This window comes from Halichoerus grypus, chromosome 4 (assembly GCF_964656455.1).
Source record: "Halichoerus grypus chromosome 4, mHalGry1.hap1.1, whole genome shotgun sequence".
Classification (NCBI taxonomy): domain Eukaryota; kingdom Metazoa; phylum Chordata; class Mammalia; order Carnivora; family Phocidae; genus Halichoerus; species Halichoerus grypus.
The window spans coordinates 52068519-52087266 of NC_135715.1; the positions used below are offsets into that span (position 1 = coordinate 52068519).

Sequence of the window (18748 nt, forward strand, 5' to 3'; positions counted from 1 at the left end):
ATATTTAAAGCATAATAAAGGCTACATTATAAAAAAAAGTCAATAAATTTTAAAACTGAGATGAAATGGACCTATCCCTTTAAAATAAAACAGAACTATAAAGTTCTTAGAAAAAAATAGACTATCTTAACAACCTTGAGGTAGGCAAAGATTTCTAAGACATAATAAAGCACTAACCATAATAAAAGATAAACTGTATATAATCAAAACTTCTGCCAACTAAAAGATACCACTGAGAAAATGGTTAGGGGAGAGTGAAAAAAATATTCATAATACATATATATGACAAAGGCCTTGTGTCTAGAGTATATGAAGAACTTTTACAAATCAACAATAAAAAGGCAAAATCCACTTTTTTAAATAAGGAAAAATATTTTAATAGATACAACACAAAAGATATACAAATATCCAATAAGCATAGGAAAATATCTTGAACATCATTACTCATCAGAGACATAAAAATTAAAACCACAATGAGAGGACTTGCACTACTGGAATAGCAGGGCAAGGACCTCTGAAAATCCACTCAAACATAAAAGCAATGGCAACCCTGGCAAAAATTATCAAAATTAAGTTTTTCAGAACTCTAGAAATTAATAAGAGACTTTCAACAATCTGACAAGCATTTATCCAAGAAAAATGGGTGAACCTTAGTATGAACTATAAGTTTTGTGGTCTTTTAACTTGCCCTGTTCCCATCTCTTTCCCCAGCTCTGTGGTAATCTTGAATACCAACCTCCTACAACCACTGAAGGGGACGGAACAGGGTTACAGCTTCCTAACCGTCCCAGCCCTAGAAAACTACCCCTACTTGACTTCTCTAACAGCTCCCTGAAAAACTCCTTTTTTAGAATTTTACTTCATTTGACCCACTCAGAGCTCCCAGTGTGCAAACAACACTATCCCAGGGTGTTTGTCAAAAATTAAAAAATAAAAAAAAATCAACAACTGTTTAACATCACAGCTGCGTGAGGCACCAAAACCAGTTGGAGCTAACAAAAGGATGACCAAAACACAAACAAACAAACAACTTAAAAGGAAAAACTGGGAATAAGATGTCCAAAGGAAGGCTTGAAAAACTACAGTGTATGTCTAGGAATCTAGAAGGCCATGCACATGTCTGGGAAAGTTCTGAGAAGGGCCTAATGGCTCACCTCTGGCTGACACTGAAGCTTTGCACAAGCAGTAAGACATACTTAAAAGCTGCCTCTGGAGCTTCACTGGAAATCATGTCCAACATGCACACACAGGCCCTGGTCAAAAACTAGAACAGATTTGTTTGAGGCATTTAAGAAATCTCTGTCCCATTACTGGCAGGCCCGTAAGCTAACTGAGCAGAAACTTCAGTGGCTGCACATGACAAAGAGCACAGATTTCAGAAAAACAGTCTACATACGTCATTAAACAAACAACTGGAGCCAAACTAAACTCTAGGCAAGGAGGGGAAGCTGATGTCCAGAGTAGTCACATTATACTATTTAATAAGTCTACTTTTCAAAAAAAAAAAAAAAAAAAAGGTAAGTAACACAAAGAAACAGGAAAGTACAGCATACACAGAAGAAAAAAACAGTCAATAAAACTATCTTTGAGGAAGCCAGACACTGAACTTAGTAGAAAATACCTTAAATTAGCTTTTATAAATATGTTCAAGAACCCAAACAAACCATGTCTAAAAACTTAAAGTATGACAACAATATCTCACTAGAAAATATCAATAAAGAAAGAAATTATAAAAAAGATTCAAATAGAAATTCTAAAGTCGAAAACTACAATGAGTGAAATGAAAAAAATCACTAAAGGGCCTCAACAACAGACGTGAGTGGGCAGAATAATCAGCAAACTTGAATTTATTAGATTAGATTATCCAGTCTAAGAAACAGAAAGAAAAAAGAATGAAGAAAAATTAACAGGCCCTCAGAAACCTATGGTACACCATCTAGTATATTAACACACACATAGTGGGAGTCCCAGAAAGACAGAGAGGAGGGAAGAAATGATGTTTACAAAAGAACTCCCCCAAATTAATAGAAAACATTGATATTGATACTGAGAGTAGGCAAATCTACAGAAACAGAAAACATATTAGTGACTGCCAAAGGCTGGGGGTGGGGTGGGGTGTATACAGTTGTCGGAGGACAAAACAAGGAGTGACTGTTAATGGGTACGAGGTTTCTTTTTGGTATGATGAAAATGTTCTAAAGTCAGATGGGGCATGGTTGCACAACTCTGTAAATATATTAAAAACCACTGAGTTGTACACTTTAAAAAGGTAAATTTTTTTAAGAAGATAAATTTTATGGTATACTAATTATATCTCAATAAAGCTGCTATAAAACAAAAACCATGACCAGTTACTATTTCACACCTAGGAGAATGAGTAAAATCGAAAAGACTAGAAATTCCAATGTTGGCAAGAATACAGAACATCACTGTTGGTCAAAGGGTAAAATAGCACAACTACCTTGGAGAATGGTTTGACAGTGTTTTATAAAGTTAAACAGCCATCCATCCTATGACACATCGGTTCAACTCCTAGTTATTTATTCAAGAGAAGTGAAAAGTTATGACTACAAGACTTGTACAGGAATATTCATAGCACCTTATTCGTAACAGTCTAAAAATGGAAACCCTCCAAATGTCTATCAACAGAACAGGTAAACAAATTGTGGTATATTTATACAATGTAATACTACTCAGCAATTAAAAACAAACTGATAAGTATGGGAACATGGATGAATTTCAAAATCATTATCTTGATAGAAAGAAGCCAAATACACACCAAGAAAAACTATACTATATGATTCTATTTATAGAAAGCTAAAGAACAGGCAAACCTAATCCATCATGATAGAAAAAAAAAGAACACTGGTTTCCAGGGTAGAGCAGAGGGGAAGGGGCACAAAAGAATATTCAGAGGTGATGAAAGTAATCTTGGTGGTTATACAAGTTTATAAAATTGTCAAAACTAATCAAAATGAATACTTAAGATCTGTGCATTTTATTATATGTATATTTTATCCCAATTTAAAAAAGAAAGAATAGTACATGAAAAAATAAATGTTTTACTGAAATATTCAAGGGTGAAGTGATAGGATGTCTGGGATAGGTTTTAAATACTCCAAAGAAAAAATGGGTATCAGTTAAAAGAAGATTGACATACATTGATAAATGTTCAAGTTGACTGGTAAGTACATCATGTTTATACTATTTTTTTCTAGTCTTGCATATGTTTGAAAATCCCCATAATGAAAAGTTAGAAGTTATTCATTCATAAATAAATGACTATTTCTTACTGTAGTTCTGTGGCACAAGTTCTGGGCTCTTAGGAGTTTTCAACTTGTAGGATACATCTCCAATATTAACTGTATCACCTAAAAAGAGAATAAGGAAATACACCATTACAAGAGACAAAACCATGCACTATGCCTTTCCCAACGATGACTGTCCTGCCGTACAGAGAAGGACTTTATAGAAATGCACCCACATCTGCCTGTTTGGCCGCATAGACACACCTGTCTGTGCCAACCACTATGCTCTAAAACTTGTAACCAAAGTGTAAGTTATATAATGGAAAAGGGAAGCATTGGTGAAATTCATATTTTAAATGCTACATTAGCAAAAAAAAAAAAAAGTGAAGTACAATAGAATTTTATCAAATTATTTTCTCATTAATGACAATTTTCTCATTAATAGCAATACTAATAAAGTCAACAACAATACAGAAGGATGCATTTTGTTTAAGATCATCCAAAGCATCCATAAGGTGGCATCTTTACCACAAGTTACAACCTTTTTACATCCTTATAGGTTCTTATTTTTACTACATACAACTTCAAGTTCTCTAGCAACATAATCCAAAAATGCAGTATTTCTAGGAAAGCCCCAGCTTTCCTACATGAAACAAGCAAAACAGGCAAAAGTTCCCACTTCTACATGATTCTAATTTTAAGTAACATTAATTTCTGGCTGATCTTCTAAAGTGCAGGACTAACCCAAACACTCTCTGCTTTGCTCTCTCCCACAGCAAAATAGACATACTGATCCCATCTGCACCTGGGACTTCATTTATAAAGGGCTCAACGACACTTAGAAAAAGTAGCTGTGTAAAACACAACCTTTAACATTGCCAGTTGTGAGCTACTTAGGTATCCCGGAGACTAAGGCTTTATATCATCGTAATAATAACAAAAGCAGCCAACATTTGTTGAATGATTACTATCTTCTAAGTACTTTATACATTCCCAGAATAACCATGTGAGACAGAGGCTTTACAAGTGAGGAAATCTGTAACTCTGTTAAAAAACATTAAAAAAAAAAGATTTTACAGATAAAGAAATGTATTACAGCTATGTGGCAAGTTGAGAGAAAACATCATGTAAAACACAGGTACACTTTCTAATACAGAAAACAAGTATTTTTAGAGTGTAAGTCAAAGGACTTTTCCTCTGAAGTCGTCTAGACATCAGCTAATACTTACTGAATCCTGTATTTGGCAAATATTGTTATAGACACGTTATTTATGTTACTTCATTTAATCTCGACTCTAAGTAACCTGTGGTTCCCACGAGTTATTTCATATAACTGCTCCAGTGGAAACCCCATCTCAAACTAGCTTAGTAAAAAGTCACCAGAGCTTCCGTGACAGCAGTACGTGAGGCAGTTCCCGGGGAGCGTGGGCTACTGAAGAGACCTCGGCTTGGTAACTAGTGCACAGCATGGCACGAAGGCAATGGAGAAACACAGCAGTCACACAAACAAAGTCACACCCCGGGACAGGCTCACTGAGGTACCACCCCTGGTAGCACGAGATCCACACTGGGGACACCACGACCAGAGGACAACTTTTTACCCATTTCATTTTGATATTTCTCAAACCTGTAGAAAAGTTGGGAAAACATTATTTGAAGTTACAGAAATCATGATTCTTTATCTTTAATCTAGTCTTCAGATGCATCTTCTAGTAAGGACCCTGCCACAGGTAAACTGTGGTAAAGTCTGCATGATTCCATCGTGACTCAAAGTCCTGGGCAGGGCACCTCACTGGCCAAGCCTAGGTTACTACCCACAGCCCAGCTGCCTGGACTTTCCAGGGTAGAGTCGGGGCCCTGCCTCCTTTCAAGACTTACACCATAGGCGACTCCACCTCTTTCTCCCTCTCCCTCCCTCTCCCAGCTCCCTCTCCTCCTCTGTTTCCCTCCTCCCTCACCATGACTCCAAGTCTTCCTTGCTTGCTCTTCCTCTTCTCCTCAACTTCTCTTTTTCTAGCCTCTTTTCTATTCCACCTACCACCTCTTCTTGATGAGCTCATCCAGTCTTACACCTTCCGGTGCAACTAACATATTCCTGGCTCTCAAATTTGTACCACTAGCCCAGACCACAGAACTCCAAAGATGGATACCAACAGATACTGAGATGCCTAACATATGTTAAGCCTAACATATTCAAAACTGAACCTCTGATCTTTCCACCAAAATGTGCTCTACCCATAGTATTCCCCAGTTCTGCTAACGGCAACTTAATCCCTCCGGGGGCTCAGACCAGAAATCTTGGAGCCATTCTTAACTTTTCTCTCTCACCTCCTCAGAAAATCCCACAGACTCTGTCTTTTAAGATACATCTAGTATTGTCCACTTCTCACCACATTCTCTACCACCACAATGTTGACCCAAGCCATTGAGAGGTTTATTACTACTTAAACTCATTTTCTCATTTAAACAGTATTAACTCTCACCTACTGACAGATCTCCGGTCTCAACTCTTGCACCCTGAAGCTTATTCTCAACAGAGTGGCCACAGTGATAGTAATAAAATAGGAGTCAAGTAATGCAAGTTCTCACTCAATCCTCATTGTTGCGATGGCCCAAAAGGCTATTCTGATCTGGCTCCCCCATTTCCTCTCTTACCTCATCTCCTGCTAGTGTCCTCCCAACTTATTCTACTCCAGCCACCTGGTCTCCTCACTCTTCCTTGAACACGTCAGACACATATTCATTTCAGGTTTTTGCACTGGATTTTCCGACTGACTGAAATGTTTTTCCTAAACATATCCATTTATCAATCAGGGCCCCAGCAAAAACAGACAGTACATTCAAACTGAGTAACTGAGGAGAGTATAATAAAAGAACCATTTGTGAAGGTGGGGCAGAGTTTAAGAAAACCAGCAAGGATAGCGCAGTGTCCCGGGACTAGCAATAACAGAAAGCCATTGCCACCACTAGGCCTGAAGGAGCCTAGTGCAAGCAGAGAGAGTAAGTAGAAAGCTTCCTAAAAGGAACTGTGACCCTTTGTGGAGGAACACAGCAAATCAATGGTAGTCAGACCTGGCAAGGAGTAAGCTGGGGGATAAACATGAAACAAAAATTGCCAGAACTAAAAGTAGAACAAGGGGCGCCTGGGTGGCTCAGTTGGTTAAGCGACCGCCTTTGGCTCAGGTCATGATCCTGGAGTCCCAGGATCAAGTCCCGCATCCGGCTCCCTGCTCAGCGGGGAGTCTGCTTCTCCCTCTGACCCTCCTCTCTCTCATATGCGCTCTCTCTCTCTCTCTCTCTCATTCTTGCTCCCTCAAATAAATAAATAAAATCTTTAAAAAAAGTTTAAAAAAAAGTAGAACGAGATAAATCCATCATCATATTTCGATATTTTAATATATATCTCAGTAACTGATGGAAGAGCGAGAAAAAGAAATAGGATAGGAAAGTAAGAATCATTTCTCAGCCTTTGGCTAAGATCAACTGGATAATAGGATAGGGAAGATCTGAAAACAACCACTCAACATAAATGACCTTTACTGAACACTATACCCAACAAGGACAGAATATTCTTTTTAAATGCACATGAAACATTCACTAACTAGATCTTAGGCTGGACCACAAAGCAAATCTTAATAAATTTCAAAGGACTGAAATCATACAAAGTATGTTTTCTGATTAAAACGGAATTAAAAATCAGTAAGAAAAAGATAACTGGAAAGTCTTTTGAACATTTGGGAATCAAGCAAAAGGCTTCTGAAGATCCAAAGAAGCAATCACAATGGAAATTAGACTTGTTAAGAAATAGGGTAGTGATCAATTAGTCATGTCTGCTGCAGGCAAAGAGAAAAAAATGACATTTGTCCTTCCTGCCTCAATGTTGATATTCTTGGCCACCTTCTGTTACCATGCTATGCTTTTCCTGAATCATCTAATCCATGCCAATGTCCCAACTCTGACCTCTGTACAACTAAAGTCTTAAGTGTCTCCTTTGGCTAAGATCTCTCTCCTGAGTTCCATACCTATCAGTAAGCTACTGGACACGATACTTAACATATTCCAGAGATAACTTTAACATAAGAAAGATGGAACTCTAGATTTTCTGTTGTATATTGTCCAACCATCTCCAACCAGCTCTACCTCTTATATTCCTATCTCAGTGACTGATGCTTTATTCCCTGGCCTGAAAGGCCTTCCACATCTTTCTCACACCCCTTTCACTTCAGACAACTACTCCTCAAATATCCTCATCTTCCCATCGAACTTTCCCTAACTTTTCCTTTTGCGTGCTCTCCACCTCCACCAAGAATCCCATTCCTGTCTTTCTGCTAGCATAGTATCTGGTTCATGTTTCTCACACTGTATTACAATTATTGACTATTATACCTCTACAATAAATGTCTTTAAATTAGGGTACACACTTTCTAAGGGTACAGAGCACGGCAATCTTAAGGAGATCAGTTTTTCAGATCCTTACTTCCGTGTGTTCTTCCCTAACACTGATCTGACTGAGAACTGGCCCTGCAGGTTCTCCATTCCCACAGGCTCTTTCAGGAGCCCTCCCACTTATTTCTCTATGATGGATGCTGCATTGCTCCAGGGGACTAAACAAATGAGACATATTACATTATGGTTTAGGAGAAGCCTCTTTTAAAGATTATTCAAATCAACATACACCTGCCTAGGAATAGCTTCTTCAAGTCTTATAAATTCCTACTAAAAGCGAAGAGTAGCTTTAGAAATGGCTGGTCTATTTTGGCCTGTGTCGGATACAGTACAGAGCAGAGTAGGGAAGTGAGAGTTAATACTGTCAAATAATCCAAGGTGGCAGAGCTCAGAGTGCAAAGCAAAGAAAGCTTCAAAAACTGGCTTTTCACATACTTAAAGGTAAGCTGTTTTTTCAGCTTTTCTCAATACTTATCTTGAGAACATACTCTTCATATGAACACACACACACAAAGGCACCTCTGAACATCTAAAGCAGTACATATAATTGATGCTGATCCATTTTAATGTAATTGAAATAGTTTTCAATACTACTAAAATTTTCACAATACATTGGATAAAAACCACAGAGAAAACTTTTAATGTTTCTTTCAGACCAGATGTTTATCTTTCAAAAATGTAGTTAAAAATTTCTCAAATGTCGTCATGAAATATTCATTCCAATTATAGCCATTCCTCATCTTATAAATGGCTGCTTTCTAACTCTTATTATGAAAATGTTCTATACTAGTTTCTCAATCAGTTAGTTTTCATTTCACTAAATAAAATGTCAAAAATTTGATCATGAGGTCTAAAACTGATGAATTTATTTCTGATTTTTATACATGACTTTAATTGTTCTCTAAAGCCCATAAACAAAGTTCACTACACATTTAATAGAACAATACCATGCCTTCTACCATAGTCTTCATTATATAAATAACTTATTTTAACTGCTATTACATTACTTATTATAAATTAAAGAACAAAATTGCATGACCATATATTATGAAATAGGTAATTTAAATATGTAACCACTAGATTCCTTTATTCTTGTCTTTATTGTATTTAGTAATCGAGCCTATAAAATGTGGCCAGTAATTCATCTTTCAGTGGCTTTTAAAACATTCCTTAAAATATATATTAAGTCATTTGAATTGAAAGGAAAAATACTTTTTTCTGCCAGAAAGTCTAATTTAGCTGATTGAATTGATAGTTACAGATTATCTTTTTTAATTATGAAAACTAAAATTTGATGAAAAATGTACTTAAACATATGATAGAAGCATTTTCTCAAAAAAATACTGTATTGGCAAAGGTCTGACGAATGAAAGGTTAATTTTATCAACTCTTTCTGAGTACATTAAACTAAACAAGCAGCCTCTTTGTGAGGAAATAACCATAGCCATCTGATAAATTTTGGTAAAGCCTTCTTAGTGAACCTTCCAGAAACAGAGGCAGGAGTGATTCTACTGGCTAGGTTAGCAACTCTACATGCAAGTCAAGTGCTTTCCAATTCTTTGCTATGAACAAAACTGAAAAGGCTATAATCAAGTTGTCAGTTGATAGATCACTAAAAATAACATTTTTGATAATTAATCAACATATTATTTTTGGCTCGTAAGTAAAAAGTCTACGAAGAATTGAGTGATACTGGTATATCAAAATTGTTTACATTGCAGCAATAATTAATATTCAATTAGGGACTACTAATTACACTAATCAATATTTAACTGGGGGAAAGCACCACTCATGTTATTAACAGGTATGTTTCCATAAAATTTTAGGTTTTTTAGAAATCTGAAACATATTGATATTCTTGTGAACAATTGTGCTTTAATAGCTGTAATGATAGACATGTTTTAACATTAGACATTTTTTGTTGCAGAAAAATATGATAAAGACAAAACATTTCAAGAAAAAAATATTTAGATAAAATTATGGGGAATAAAGGTAATTGAAATTGGAATACAAATTCAAGGAGATAAAAAAATAATGTAAACTTTCTGACAGTTAAATAAGAGCTTTTTATCTATTTTTCATATAAGTTTTTTTTTTTTTTTTTTTTTTTTTTTTTTTAATCCGAGAGAGAGAATGGGAGACAGAGAGCATGAGAGGGGGAGGATCAGAGGGAGAAGCAGACTCCCTGCTGAGCAGGGAGTCCGATGCGGGACTCGATCCCGGGACTCCAGGATCATGACCTGAGCTGAAGGCAGTTGCTTAACCAACTGAGCCACCCAGGCGCCCTTTTTATCTATTTTTCAAAACAGAGATAGTGGCTAACAAATTACTAGGATATTCTGATTCCATTTAAAAGATACACTTTTTTTTTTTTTTAAAGATTTTATGTATTTATTTGACAGAGAGAGAGAGACAGCGAGAGGGAACACAAGCAGGGGGAGTGGGAGAGGGAGAAGCAGGCTCTGCACGGAGCAGGGAGCCCGATGTGGGGCTCGATCCCAGGACCTTGGGATCATGACCTGAGCAGAAGGCAGACGCTTAAAGACTGAACCACCCAGGTGCCCCAAAAGATACACTTTGACTGTTAGCAATTTTTGTTTTAAATGTCAATATTTACAACACACTGGAAACACCATACTCTGCAACTATTTATTCTTACCGGGAAAATTTCTAGGTATACGAAGGGATACATATTTGCAAAATCCTTTTAGGAGATAAGTGAGAAAAATGTTTGAAGATCACTGTTCAGTCTATAAGGCCATAGCATTTTGTGAGCAGGACCTAAGTTTTAATCACGTTTGTACTTATAGTGCCAAAAATAATATCTTAAACCAAGCAGGTGTTACATAAATGTTTGATAAATGAATAGATGAATGATTATAACTTTTAATTAAATACTGTTTTCTTAATTGAGTATTGTTTTAAGCCCCAGTTCTCCGATTTTCTGTATTCTTTGAGAACAGCCTACCTTTCAAAATGCTCAGAAATCAAGTCATTTGTAAAAAATTCATTTGAATGAAGTAGTATAAGTATTAATCTAAAGGGAAATGAAGATACTTATCATAACACAATAGGTAACATAACTTAGGCAGAAGAAACTAATGTATACCATTCCTCAAATACACTATTTTGGTTAAGTGCAATCATTTTTTAAAAAAGATTTTAGTTAATAAGATAATGGAAATTATTAGAATAACTAAAAGGAATTAACAAGTACAGACTGTTATAGAATATGCTCTTAACATTTAATTACATTTATTATTACAATTAATGCAAAAAAAAAAAAAAAAACCCCACACATAACTCAGATTAACCTAAATCCTGTATAGCACAAACTGTCACATAAATACTACTACCAATAAAATGATATATATTTTATTCAGGCATGGAAAGTATGGACTTGAAAATTAAAAGCCCTGAAAAGAATCCAAAAGATAAAAGCTCCCAAAGGAAATTAAATTTAAGGCTCATTTAGAGTAATAAGGCTTGCTTTTATCACTTGCAATGATCCTAATTTAAAGGAATTTCCCAAAGGTTTGTAGGAAAGTAATTTCTATATTCAAACAATAATTAATAATATCTTTTAAATAACACTTATTCTTTTACTAACTCCTTTGGATATTATGTACTTGATTTTTAGCAGACAGCTGTTTTGTTTTACCTGCTCAATATTCTTTCCCCTTTTGACAACAGAATCCCTCTCTCCAGTGGGGAAACCCATCCCATTTGGTTTGGGTAGGGTACCACTCATCCCACCCTTTACCCCTGCACCAAAACCTCCAGAAGTAAGTATCCTGCACAACCCCTGCCAGAACATTCCACCATCTGGCCACAATGATTGGTTTAGGCACACGATCCAAGGTTGGCCAATAATTGTTCTCACAAGGATTTTTGTCGGAGCTCACAGGAAAAGATGTTCTCTCTTCTAACAGTGTGAATTATAAGGACGATCAAAATCTGGGGCTGTCAGCAAGGCTATCACTGCTACTACTTGAAGAAATCCTGGCAGATGCTGAAACCAATACGGCAAAAAGCAAATCCAACAAATGGAGAGTGGAAAGTGGGGGAACCATGGGTAAAGGCAGAGAGAACCCTAAAAATATTTGAACATCCTGTATCTAGCCTACAACCATTGGACCTCCCACCTATGCAAACCATGTTTTTCTATGCACATTTTCCTCCGAGGAAAGGAAATCACTCTTGGTTAAGAACCACTGATTTAGTGTCACCATTTTTTTTTTTAAGATTTTATTTATTTTTCGACAGAGAGAGAGGGAACACAAGCAGAGGGAGTGGGAGAGGGAGAAGCAGGCTTCCCGCGGAGCAGGGAGCCCGATGTGGGACTTGATCCCAAGAGCCTGGGATCACGACCTGAGCTGAAGGCAGACGCTTAACGACTGAGCCACCCAGGCGCCCACCATTTTTTTTTAATACAAAAATTAGACCCAAGAGAAAACCAAATATATCAGCAAATTCCAGGTTAGTCTGCATGTTCCTAACACAGGTCTTCCTAACGATTTATTAGGTAAAAACTGTTTGGGGATTTTACTGCTAAATTCTTTAATATACAAGGGTCACAATGTCCTCAGAGTCACAATAGCCTGCTGCAGGTTCAGGGTAGTTAATAATTTCCCCAAAGTTCAATACCCAGTAAATACAGATGTAAAACCATAGTGCAGTTTTTCCCTTTACACTATATTTCTCAGTTGAAGCAAGAGTTCTCTATTTCCCCTCCCCAAAGTCATTAATTCTATTGTAGCCCAAGAATAAAATCTTAAAATCACAAAAAAAATGCATCATGGATGGATGTCTATTGCACTTTTTATATATTTAAAAACAGACAACCTGCAGCACCTGGCTGGCTCAGTCGGTAGAGCATCCGACTCTTGATCTCGGGGTTGTGAGTTCAAGCCCCACATTGGGTGTAGAGACTACTTAAATAAATAAATACATACATACATACATACAACCTGAATGTCTAAGAATGGGAAACTGGTAGAATAAATTATATGGATAAATACATGAACTTAATATATACTTAAAAGAATCATGTATAGCAATTATTTATCATTTTGTTAATATGTTCACAATAATGGTTAAAGTGAGAATAAATTATAAAACATACATGATCCCATTTTTTAAAAAAGAAATGTGTATTTATACAAATAGATATTATATGTATTTTTACAAAATCTGCTAATGTTAATACCAAAAAGTTGACAATTACGACTTTGCATGGGAGAATTAGGTCTTAGGGGATTTGTATTTCACTTTCCTACAATGAACATAAATTTCCTGCACAAAAAGTATTTTTAAATATTTCTTTAAACAAATGTATTTCATACACAAAGTCATAAAGACAGAACAGTGAATCCTTTTAATAACAATGGTGTTAAATGACAGCACTAAACATGTCATGGTAGATTTATACAGTTATGTTTCCAAGTTTATCATCTGATCTTGCTCTATGGTATATCTAAACCTGTTTAATGTCAGAGTCCTACTGAACCAATTCGTTTGGCTCCATCTGTGAAAACACCAATAATCTTTATTGAAAACTCTAGGACGCCCATCGGGCTTCCTTGCTCAGCGGGGAGCCTGCTTCTCCCTCTCCCTCTGCCTGCGGCTCCCCCTGCTTGTGCTCTCTCTCTCTCTGACAAATAAATAAATAAAATCTTTTTAAAAAAAGAAAACTCTTTGCAGTTGCTAACCTCCTTGTAAATCTCTTTGTTCCTAAAACTAAGAGACAATACTATTTATTGAAGTATAAAGATATATAAAGAACTTACAAATTGTGAATACTTAAACTATCCAATAGCAAAAGATAAAAAGCAGTGGGTTTGGGGATTTTTTTTTTTTTTCACATAAATGACCCTCTCCTCCTTCTGCTTACAAGGCTTTATGAAGCTCCTATCTTGAAAGCCAACAAGGCAATCCCAGCCTCTCCTGCTCCTTCTCTGTATGAATTCTAGCATTATAAGCCACTGAGTGCTTATTATTAGGTACAAAATGTTGACAGGCACCAAAAGGAATATAAAGACAAATAAGACATACATACAATCCAGGAGAGATAAGAACAGTATATCTACTGCTTTATGTACCTTGTTGCTCTGTTTCCAAACTACTAGCAAGCAAGGTCAGTTACATGCAGAGAGATGAGTTACTGGTCACGTGTGTATGCAGCTGGGAGAATCTTTCCAACCCAAACTGGAACTCACTGCAGCATAGCGCTATTTGTGGTTGTATTTTATCTGTGTATGACCTCTGGTTCAAACTGAGACATTCCAAACTTGATGGCCAACATTATGTCCCAGGGTAGCCAAGAGCTTGCCTCCTGTTTACTTAGCTCTCAATTGTTCTTTTTTTTTTTAAAAGATTTTATTTATTTATTTATTTGAAAGAGAGAGAGACAGCGAGAGAGGGAACATGAGCAGGGGGAGTGGGAGAGGGAGAAGCAGGCTTCCCACTGAGCAGGGAGTCCAATGTGGGGCTCGATCCCAGGGCCCTGGGACCATGACCCGAGCCGAAGGCAGACGCCTAACGACTGAGCCACCCAGGTGCCCCTAGCTCTCAATTGTTCTTAATAGAATTCATATCTCTGGTGAGGTTCCAACTACATTCATCCACCGTCCTCCTACCTTCAACCTTGCAGCAGCAAGACAAGTAGGTTTAGCACAATTTATTCCTTGTGGTATGATCCTGCTAGGGTCAGTGACTGAGTCTAAGAAGTTAATATGTTGTCTGTAATGTGTTCATGAGTCTCACATTTGAAGCAAACCCTGTACTTTGATTTGCTGGACATAGTTTTGAGGACATTTTTAATGTTTTTATAATCAACATGTATTATTCTTGTACAAAGAACAATTTTTTTAAGTTCATATCAATGAACTTTTTTCCATATGCCTACCCAGCTAGTTCTGACAGTTCTAGACCTAAAATAACTGGTTTCATTTCACCTAAAGCCAAGGAAACAGAAAAACTCTCGTATAGCTGAAAATACATATTCTAAGAATTATAAAGAAGTTAACTTTTATTGAACATTAATATGTGGCAGGAATTATATGAAATAAGTAAATCCTCAGAACAATCCTGTCAAGTGTACTCTCCTTATCCTCATTTTACAGTTAAGAAAACTGGGATACAACACCTGCCGTGTGATGAACACTGGGTGTTACATGCAACTAATGAATCATTGAACACTACATCAAAAACTAATGATGTACTATATGTTGGCTAACTGAACATAAAAAAAAAAAAAAGACACCTGGGACACAAAATTAAGTAACCCACCCTCAAAGTCTCCATATCCAGACAATGCAAAAATGGACTCCAACCCATTTTTTTCACGCCAACCTGTTTGTTTCACTCCAAAGCCCAAGTTAAAGATTATGCTGCACTTCTACCCTTGTCCTCTCTGCTTTCTAGGACAAAGAAGCAACAAACAAACAAAAACCTCTAACAAATAAACAAACACCATAGAAGTCACAATAACCGATAAAGGGGCAAAATTTGAAATCACAACTCTACACAGGAGAAAGAAAAAAACATTTGTTGAATGAATGAATGAATGAATGAATGGATGGATGGATGGATGGATGGATGGAAGGAAGGTATGGGACCTAAACTTCCTGGCAAGGAAAATTATTGGGGCGGAGTTGCAAGAGGAACAATGAAACCTGCAACTTCATAGTAAAAACCTCCATTATTCTAAGCAACAATGACACTGAAAACATCTTGCTTAGAATCACTTTGCCATTCAAGAGCAGCAACAACATACATCCCTCCCCTTAACCAGCACAAATGCTCTAATTCCAACATACAACAACAACAACAATAAAAGATTCCTAAAACCAGCTCTGGTAGATCCAAACAAACAAGCAAAACAGAAACAAAGAAAAGCAAAACAAACAAACAAAAAAACAAAAACTGAGCTTAGGAATCAGAGCACGTGATTCTAAAGCAGTCACTAGTTAGCTATGTGATCTCCTTAAGTCACTTTTCCCTTCTGGGTCTCAATTATTCAATTGTACAGTCGTGAGTTTTAAACTTTAGTTATGATTTTCAGCTCTAATAAGATGTGAGCACTGTGAGAAAGGAAAACCCCTGGAAAAGTTAGAAAGGCTTGTGTATACGTTTAAAACACTGTACCAACGGGATCCTTGGCGAGAATGCACACTTCTAAGCCGCCCCTAGCCCTGGCTGGAACAAGACACAACCCGGCTTCCAGGCCCTTGAGACTCGGAAGGCAAGGTCAAGTCCAGGTTTCAACAATTCCTGAGGGCTGCTGCGTTAACCCCAGCGAATACTGTAATCCAAATCAGCATCCTGGGGGTAAAAGCAACAGTGAGGGAAGGGGAATGCACTATTCCGGGTCATCAGAAACCTTAGCGCCGCTCCCTCGGGCTACAGAATGAGGCCCAGAGAGTGCAAGCGCCTGGCCCCGCGTGACACAGCAGTGAGCCGCGAGACCGGGACGTGAACCTCTCTGTCTGGGCTTCCCGCGCAGCGCTCCTTCCCAAGCGGCGCAGCAGGGTGCAGTGGGGTGCAGAGGAGCGCAGTCCCCCCTCCCCCCGCACAGACAGCAAGGGCGTCCCGGGGTTACCTGTGTCGGCCCCCGCCCCGGCATGCAGCAGTCTGACCTCCGACCACCTCCCGTCGCCGCCGGGCCAGCCCCGCACCACCTGTCGCAGCAGCAGCCGCACGCGCCGCGCCGCCGGGCCGCCGTGGCCGCCTGGCGCCCCGAGGAGCAGAAGCCGGGATTGCATGGCACCGGGGAGGGGGGCTGCCGCCGGGGAGCGGGTCCCGCGCGAGCCGCGTCCGGGACAGGGAGCGTGGGGCGGCGCGGCGAGAGGGACAGGAAGCGGCACCGCGCCGAGTCCGCCGGAAACTCCTTCCCCCGGCGCGGCCGGCTCAGCGGTGTCGGGCCGGCTGGGCCCACGCGGGCGGAGGGATCCTGCGGAGCGCGAGCCGCGGAATCCCGCACCGGCCGCCGGGGGTCGACCGCCGAGCGGGCGCGGCGGAGCGCTGAGCCCGGCCCGCTGCCCGGGTGCTCGTGCGGCGCAGCTGCGGGGCCTGGGCTCCATGGCTGGCCTCGCCCGCACCTGCGTCGGTTCGCCTGGATTCACCAGGCCGGCCTCCAGTCGGTACCGGGTAGTCCCGTAAACTCTGAGTTCAGGAAATGCCTCAGGGTTTTAGGATGCAACTCTTCAGATGCAAGTCTTCGTTTCTTGGTTAATGGCCCAGTCTTACTATACTGCGCTTTCCCTGTACGTTGCTTCAAATCCTTTTCAGAAATTGCGTACGTATTCTCGAGATTGTGGGAACTTTCACCTATTTCGATTCATTGTAACCATACCTGTGTTTCCATACAGTATTTGAAAGCCTTATCCTTTATCTTTTTTTTTTTCTGTATGTGTATTACCATGTCTTATATTCTAAATGCAAAAGTCACATCTTAGTGATATACACAAATGGCCAAAATATCAGAAAGGACCCAAATCAAGCACTTGTTCATTCTGCAGTGGAAGAGTTATATAAATATAACTTATGTCTTTAGTAAGAGGAAAAAAGTAGGACACTGGCCAAAGGTGGAAGAGCACACATAAAGCAAACTAAGCATCTCCAAAATGTCAGGAGCGAGTTGACCAAGGCAAAGTGTTTAAATCAAGTAATACAAAGCAAACAGCAAACAAAAAGAATGCAGAAGGCTTCACTTGCAGCTAGAGGCCTTGGTAATTCTGGAGCTGTCACTCTCTTTAATGGTGCACCTACTATGTCATAACCCTGTGACAGGTGCTGAGAGGTGATAGGAGGCTGTGAAAGAAAAGCTGAGCTGGATAAGGCTTTGTGCATCTTGCTGAGGACCTAAGGGGTGAAGGCTGAAACAGGCTTCTAACCTAGTTAGGACACAGTGAAAATAAAGGTAAATGTTTGCATAGTGTATTACAACATCGTTTCACGTGTATGTTCTCATATCATCTTCACTAGAGCCCTATGTGACTGCTAGGGGGAAATGACAGAAATGCAAGATGTAACAGTGTATGAAATGTTTGTCCCACTTTGTGTTCATACTATGTGCCAGGCCTTGTGCTAAACACTTCAGTGCAATACTTCATTTCACACTTTGATTGAGGTACTATTATTATCCTCTATTTTACAGGTGAAGACACTGAGGCTGGAAAAATGAAGTCTTGATCAGGACATCTCTATGTAATCTTGCTGGAATCCGGCATACACTTGAGACAGTAGAAGAACAATGTGAGGAAACTGAGCAAAATGACTGATGTAAGCACTAAGAGCTCTTGGAGTTGAGACAATGGGGAAATCAATACAGGTTACAGCATTCAAGCATTCAGCAACATTTTTCAAGCAACTGTTGGATAAACAGTACCCTACTAGGTACTGTTTAGCAATGGGCCCACATCCAGTACAGAAAACAAACCTACAAATGAAGAATTGCAATACAATGAGATCCATGTTTAGGATATTTAGACTCAAGATACTCTGGGGTGATGTGCTTCACCAGGGAGTGGTCAGAGGTTTCACAGAGAGTTTAAAATGGGTCTTGAAGGATATTTGAGAGTTTTTCAAGGGGAGAAAGGGGTAAGTCATATCTGGCAGAGGGAAGAGCATGTACAAAGGTACGGAAAGCTGGACATAACATGGCAAGACTGAGAATCAGAGAGTGATTCACTGTGTCTGGAGGTCAAGTACATAAAATTTGTAGAGATAAGACTGGAAAGAGAAATTGGGGCCGTGTTGTATGTGAGGTGAAAGAGTTTACATATTATCCTCCAGGAAATGGGAAAATGAAGATATTTTAGAGTGACAAATCTGCAGTGTGAAGGAAAAATTTGAGCCAGAGAAAAAGTAAAACCTGAGCTTTACTTTGAATGCCACTTTAGATTTGGATAAACAAAGAAGTGGGTATTAGAGCATGAGCAGAGGCTTAGAGTCCTGACAAGCAAGTCCTGACAGGGACGATGAGACCAGCCAGGTGAGAAAGGCGTAATCTTAGAGAGCAGGGGCTGGAAGAAAAGATTATACAATGAAGA

General features: G+C 38.8%; 1 protein-coding gene and 1 long non-coding RNA gene across 10 annotated transcripts in view; one reads left to right on the forward strand and one right to left on the reverse strand.

Annotated features, from left to right (window-relative positions):
* The window catches only part of VWA8 (von Willebrand factor A domain containing 8), a 348712-nt gene extending 332159 nt beyond the window's left edge, over positions 1–16553 (reverse strand). For 4 of the 5 annotated variants that reach the window (XM_078070310.1, XM_078070309.1, XM_078070308.1 and 1 more), the window contains exons 1-2: positions 16297–16553; positions 3294–3371 (exon numbers count right to left, since the gene is read on the reverse strand). In XM_078070310.1, coding sequence (XP_077926436.1) covers positions 3294–3371; positions 16297–16459 — 241 coding nt within the window. In that variant the 5' untranslated portion in view covers positions 16460–16553. The remainder of the gene's footprint in view (positions 1–3293; positions 3372–16296) is intronic. The other variant, XM_078070311.1, reaches the window with a different exon arrangement.
* A 62-nt stretch (positions 16554–16615) lies between these two features.
* Positions 16616–18748, forward strand: part of LOC118525228 (uncharacterized) — a 56493-nt gene continuing 54360 nt past the window's right edge. For 3 of the 5 annotated variants that reach the window (XR_013446941.1, XR_013446940.1, XR_013446939.1), the window contains exons 1-2: positions 16616–16992; positions 17854–17978. This is a non-coding gene — a long non-coding RNA (uncharacterized LOC118525228). The remainder of the gene's footprint in view (positions 16993–17853; positions 17979–18748) is intronic. The other 2 variants (XR_013446942.1, XR_013446943.1) reach the window with 2 other exon arrangements.